The sequence below is a fragment of the Aethalodelphis obliquidens genome, unplaced genomic scaffold (genome assembly GCF_003676395.1).
Source record: "Aethalodelphis obliquidens isolate GAN/ISIS:26980383/991018 unplaced genomic scaffold, ASM367639v1 scaffold80, whole genome shotgun sequence".
Lineage (NCBI taxonomy): Eukaryota > Metazoa > Chordata > Mammalia > Artiodactyla > Delphinidae > Aethalodelphis > Aethalodelphis obliquidens.
Window position 1 is genome coordinate 2,972,950 of NW_020838024.1, and position 6,580 is coordinate 2,979,529.

General features: G+C 44.3%; 1 protein-coding gene across 1 annotated transcript in view; it reads right to left on the reverse strand.

Moving 5' to 3' along the window:
• Positions 1–6,187, reverse strand: part of LOC113612622 (sperm flagellar protein 2-like) — a 71,895-nt gene extending 65,708 nt beyond the window's left edge. The window contains exons 1-2 of the mRNA XM_027092622.1: positions 5,962–6,187; positions 2,461–2,598 (exon numbers count right to left, since the gene is read on the reverse strand). Of these exons, the coding sequence (XP_026948423.1) occupies positions 2,461–2,598; positions 5,962–6,111 (288 nt within the window). The 5' untranslated portion in view covers positions 6,112–6,187. The remainder of the gene's footprint in view (positions 1–2,460; positions 2,599–5,961) is intronic.
• Between the last annotated feature and the right edge of the window lie 393 nt (positions 6,188–6,580).

The following is a 6,580-nucleotide window of genomic DNA, read 5'->3' on the forward strand; positions in this document are numbered from 1 at the left end:
ACATAGCCCTTCCCAAAGTCTTCTGATCATCAAGTCCTTGTTTTGTGAAACATCTTGTAGGACTAGTGTTCTGTGGAATCCACTTTGGGAAACACTTATCTAGGCACAGGCCCTTGAAAACTTTCATGAAGATTCTTTCCCCTCCATAAACATGTGCAAGCTTCTGCTTATGAGCTCCTGGACCAGCAGCTCAAGTACCAGAAAAGTCTATTATTCGATGGACAGTTCCAATCATTAGGATTGTTTTTCATTTATTGAACTGAAATCTACTACTCTCCTGTAGTTTACAGCTTTGGTTCTTCATAGAATCATGCCAATCAGTGCAGAACTAGGCTTCTTCTGTTCTAGGTGGCCAGCCTTTAACTATGTGAACACTGATGACAAAGCAGTGGTTAGGGCTACTGGCTCAAGAGTTAGATTCCCTCAGTCCAAATCCCAGCTCTCCTACTACTGACATGTGGCATTGGGCAAATCACTTCATCTAGGTTTGCCTCAGTTTCCTCATCTGTGAAATGAGGATTGTGAAAGAATTGACAGCCTAGGGTTGTTGTGAAGGTTTAACCTTCACATGAAGGGTCCTTAGAACAGAGTAAGAACTTAATAAATATTAGCCTTTATTTCCTTTACCCTCTTTTTTCCTAGTTGGCTTTAGATGTGGATTCTGTTTCTCAGGGAGAGGGTCTGAAATGTAGGTCTTGTGGGGTGTAAGAGTTTTACCATTTCTGAAAGAGGCATATATTGCTTGGGCTAATGGGAATGATTTACAAAAATTCTCTAATCCTTTTGCCTTCGTTACTGGGTTTCAGTTATTTCTACCATAAACCTTTGAAACAGCTGTTCCAGCATTCAATCTCTGCTTACCCAAACTGGTGTCCCAGGGATGTTACCCAGGCAGGTTTAGGCTGCTGGCTGTCTTGCCTTCATCCTCAGCACAGCCCATGACTTGTGGCCCCCACCTGGATCCCAGAGCTAGCAATCAGTGAGGCTGCTACTGCTTCTCAGGCCGCTGCCTCCTGTGGTCCAGCTTGCTCCCGAACCAGGGGCTTGTCCCTGTGAGTGCTGGAAGTACTCGCATCCACGGTCATTTGTTGAACAAGGATTTATTGAACACCTACTATGCGCTAGTCCAGTGATCCTCAGCTAAATATTCTCATTTCCTGCAGTAACTCCTCCTGTAAGCTAATCAGTTCAAGATCTGAAAGGTACCCTTTTCTACTCTATCCTCACGGCTATTTTCTTAGGAAAATATACTCATGTAGACACAGCTTGACCAAGACAGCCTTCATAATCCTCTCAGCATGACTAAACTATAGACAGGTTTCTTCCTAACTCCAGACTCCTGACCTCCCTTTTCTCAGAGTATTTACTTTAGGAAACTTGTCTTTGTAAGTCCATTCTCTGTCCCTTTGAGATGTAAATCTTTTCAAAATCCTCCTGCTGGTTTTAGAAATCAGAACTGTCTCTCTCAAGAACCTGGGAACCATCTCTTTGAAATGTAAGCATATGAAATGAAAATGGAACTCCTATGTCCTGGTCCTCTGGGAGGAGCGGAGTCTGACTTAGGAAGACACCTTGCTCCAAGTTGTAAAACTACGTGCATCAAGAAGAGAAGGGAGGGCTTCCCTGGTGGCCCAGTGGTTGAGAGTCTGCCTGCTGATGCAGGGGACACGGGTTCGCGCCCTGGTCTGGGAAGATCCCACATGCCGTGGAGCGGCTGGGTCTGTGAGCCATGGCCGCGGAGCCTGTGCTCCGCAGTGGGAGAGGCCACAAAAAAAAAAAAAAAAGAGAGAAGGGAAAGTTTACTTTTCCTTTAGACGAGGCCAATCAAGCAACACAGGTTGTGCATGACACCCCACCTTGCGCCAGTTCTTAAAAACCCTCCAGCCCTTATTCCTGGCAGAGCTGGGTATCCAGACTTGGTCTGTGCTCTCTTCCCTATTGTTGACAACACCCTGGCATAAAATCAACGTCTGTCTCTTCAACTTGTCCAGTGCAATTCATTATTTTAACGGGCTGCAAAAATAAATTAATCAGATTGTTCCAACGAATGGTCTATTTTTCCAATCTGGACACAAACGTTTCTCAGGAATCGAGTGCCTGCTGAGTCTGATCCAGCCCACGCTCTTGTGACAGGGCTGCTTTCCCGGGGATACTGTGGGTGTCCGCTGGGAGAGGCTGGCGTGGTGACGACCCAGGACAGACACCATCTCTGCTGTCCCCTCCACAGCTCTAGGCCACCTGGAAACAGCTGGTGAGCTGTAGCTTGAGATGCTACCAGTTCTGGTGTTTGTTTGGCTGGGGACAGGATGGCTTATTTCAGCTAACCTCCTTGGCAAGTTGGAGCTCAGGCTGGGCAGAGTGCTGTGAGTAAAACAATTCCCTCACATTCCCAGAGGAGTGGTTACAGGACGGACGTGGCCGTGGAGAGAAGTCTGTGTCATCCTGACCGGCCGCTCTTACCTGCATCAGCGAGAAGAAATGGTTCATCGCGATTCCGATCACGTCCTGCAACCAGCTCTCGTTAATGATGTCCAGACACTCCTGCTCTGCCTCTCCCCTGCGGGCATCACAGATGTCCCATAGGCGGTCCCGTAAGTCCTGCACACAGACACTGCTGTGAGACTTCAGAATCACAGCTCAGACGACCTCCGTATAATAAAACTAGAATCCTTTGCCTGTCTTAATGTGTCTGAAGAAATTTAGACCTAATACACTCATATATTTTATCCCTTCGGTAAACAGATATTTATTTTGCTTCTACTCTGTCAGGCCTTACCTTTCTAACACCCCCTCAGCACACCTTGTGCCCAGGTCCACAGTGTACTTTATTCATGAGGGGCTATGTTTTATGTATTCTAATCCTTCCTCACAAGATTTGATTGACCAAAAAAGACCTTTCAGGGAATCTTTGAGGAAATGGTATATTGTTGGTATAAGAAATATGCTGCTTTATTGAATCCGAGGGCATAGGTTTGTTAATTAATCATGAGTGGAGCATGTCATTCTCCAAGAAATAGGGTCTGAGCCTAATAGGATTGTCTGAAAATAAGCTTTGTATTACAGAGCTAGCAGTGAAAAAAAATCTTTTAAAGATCCCAGCTCTGCCACTTACCAGATCCTGAGGAATAATGTTGATGATACCTTTCTATGTGTGTCAGTGTTCAGAATATAAGTCATTAGACTTATATTGACTCATTTAATGCCTCACAACCACCTCGGGTCCTATTATTTCCTTCATTTTGCAGATGAGGATACTGAGTCAGTCACAGAGAGGTTATTTTCCTAAAGTCACATTATGAGCAAGTGGTGGAGGCAGGATATGAGCCTGTGGTCTTGTCTGTACCACTAGATTAGGGCTCAGTTCCTTGACCTGTAAAATGGGGATATTGTTTACCCTTTGGATGTGCTGCAGTTAGCCTAAGCCTGTAAAGCACTTAGCACAGTATTTAGCGCACAATAATTCCTCAGTTATAAACAGTATCATAATCTTATTCACAGCAATAACATATCTGTTTAATTAAAATTCCATTGAGAAAATATATACAGTCCAATAAAACTTGACAGTTTTCACGATCATAATAATTGATTGAACATTTACTGTGTGTTGGGCATTGTGTTAAGTGCCTGACGTTGATTACCTCACAAATCCCCACAGGAACCAAGGGAGAAGTTTCTGTTGAGAAATTTGATGCCCAGAGATGTTGAGTCACTTGCCTATGGTTTCAGCGCGGTGAAGTCAGGAATTCGAACGCAAGCAGTTTGGTTCCAGTGCCTATAGTGGATTTTACTTCTGTGATGCTGTGTTTATGGAACACTTAGCATTTTGGTTTGTTATTTTGTGGGGGCTTCACATGAAATTAAAACATCACAGGCATTTTTATAGCTATACACTAATATCAGAACAGTACGCCATTCTTTTAGAGCTGACCTTGATGTCTCCCTGATCTTTCCACAAATGCTATATCAGACATCCAGTGAGGACTGGCTTCTGCTCCTCAAACATTTATACATTTTAAAAAGACAGGAGAGGAAGCAGTTGAGGAGAAAGTACAAAAGCAGGAGCCTGGGACCTTGTTTCTAGCTCTCTTTCTGCTCCTGACTCACTGGGAGGCGTTAGCAAGTACCAGTGTCTCTGTGGCTTGGTTTTCTAATGGTAAAGTGAGGACAACATGATAGCAGAACCTTTCCATTAACTTCTTAGGATTGGAATGAAAGAAGCCAAGAACAAGGAATATTACCAGGAATAAAGAGGTTAACTACTGGCAAATAGGATGATGGATTTGTCACTTCCAATTTTGCTTCTTTTAAATATCTAATCTGTCTGTAATAAACACATGGTACTTCTGGAATACAGGAGGGCCAGGATTGTGAATAGGCAGGAAGGAGATAGAAAAGGCAGATATGTTTTAGGATTACCATTTGAGGAATGTCTAAGAACAGGTAAAAGACTTCAGTTTATTGGGACATTGATTAATGCAATACCTCCTGGATTAAACCCTCCAGCACCCTGGTCATCCAAGTTACCATAATGCCTTCACTTAATTTCAATAGCTTCCCAGCTGGTTTTCCAACTGCTCTCAAACACACCAAGCATCCTCCTTCTTCAGTGCCTTCGCTTTTCCCTATGCCTGATACACTCTTCCTCCCCAAATCTGCATGGCTTATCTCACTCAATCTCTCCTGTCCTGAGTTTGCTCAAATATTGCCTCCTCAGTGGGCCTTTCCACAACTACCATATACTAAAAGGTATATCAACGTTCCTTCCCTCACTGCCCTGCTTTCCTCCTTCACGTAGCTCATATTATCAGTGACGTACTCGCTATACATTTACTTATTTATTGCTCATCCTTTGCACTCTGGCCCCCAGAATATAAACATCCTGAGGTCATAGGCTTTTTGTTCAGTGTTGAACCCCCCGCCCCTTGAGCAGTACCAGGACCATGGTAGATGCTCAATAAATATTCACAGAGCAGATGAATGGGTCATGGGGGTAGAGCTTGGGAATTTGTTGTCATTGATAAATAAATACTGAGATTATAATCAGATATGACTACTAGTAGCCTATACTTAAGGTGGTGGAAGGGGAAAGACTTCCCCTGACAGGATAAGGGGCTCTGTAAATCTACACAGGAAGGACAAAAGGTGAGAGATTGAAATCAGGCTTCTTGTACATCAGAGGACCTTTTCTAAAGCATCAGGGTAATATACTCTGAATTTATCATATACTTATGAATTTATCAAAATCTGCCTGTCTACCAAGTGACAGGCACTGTGCTGCTGGAATACCAAGATGTATGAGATTTGGTACCTTCCCTCAAGGGATCTAGTCAACAGAGGCAACACTTCAGGCTTTCTGGAATGTTCCCTCATTCCTCTTCTCCCTGACATCAACCAACCATATAAATGTAGCCAAGAGAGGCACGTACTTAATACCAGGCTTGGACACACTTACATGACCCAACAAAAGGGTTAGGAGTCTACAAAGTAGATGCCCAGAATGCTCTTGCACCGCTGGCCTTGGCTTCTCCTTTCACAAGCATTGGCTACCATATTCTCATTCTGAGCTCAAAGTACAGAAGAGCGATTGTTCTTGAAAGTCGGCAGGTTGGTGTTCAAACCATTTCTCCCCTCATCCTCACACCTCATGAGAGTAAGAAGGGGATGAATTAGGCTTTTTTTGTTTGTTTGTTTTGTTTTGCGGTACGCGGGCCTCTCACTGCTGTGGCCTCTCCCGTTGTGGAGCACAGGCCCCGGGCGCGCAGGCTCAGCAGCCATGGCTCACGGGCCCAGCCGCTCTGTGGCATGTGGGATCTTCCCGGATCGGGGCACGAACCCGTGTCCCCTGCATCGGCAGGCGGACTCTCAACCACTGCACCACCAGGGAAGCCCTGAATTAGGCTTTTGAAGTACAAGATTTGAGAGTGTGGAAAATCTGGCCCCGCGGGTCATGGATTCCCTTACATTCACTCTTTGGTGTCGTTCAGCCTTCATTTCCTCATCATCCCACAGGTCATCAGGAAGAGAGTTGAAATCAGCCTGCCACTGAGATACAAAATCTTGCTTGTGGTCCGGACGCCTTAGAAACTGCTGGAAATCTGTTCTGTAAGGCATTCAGAGAATCAGACGGAGCTTATATGTCCTGCCTGTAAACTACACGGTTGTAACTTTGGAAACTTTACTTACCTAATATCATATAAGTAAGCAAGCACCGTATGCTGGCCTTCTCTCAGGTGCCTGAGTACTGTTTTGATGGAATTTATATAGGAATTTTCTATCAGTTTCCAGTAAGGTACTAAAAATGATTGTATTTCCTGTTAAATGGTAAAGCATAAAAATCATAATTTCAAAGTGAAAATTCTTCTGCGTAATTGAGTCAAAAGGGCACTACTAAGCAAGAAGATCAAGTTGCAGCTGTAGCCACTTAAGGCAACTCTGTGAAACTTCTTGCTCCTCCTTCCTCCCCTCCCCCAGCTAATTCCTATTTCAAATCATTTTTCATGTCTGAGCGCAGACATATTTTTTTCCAGAAATCCTTCCCTGATCCATCAAGTGTATAGGGTCATCCTCTGAAGTTCTGAAG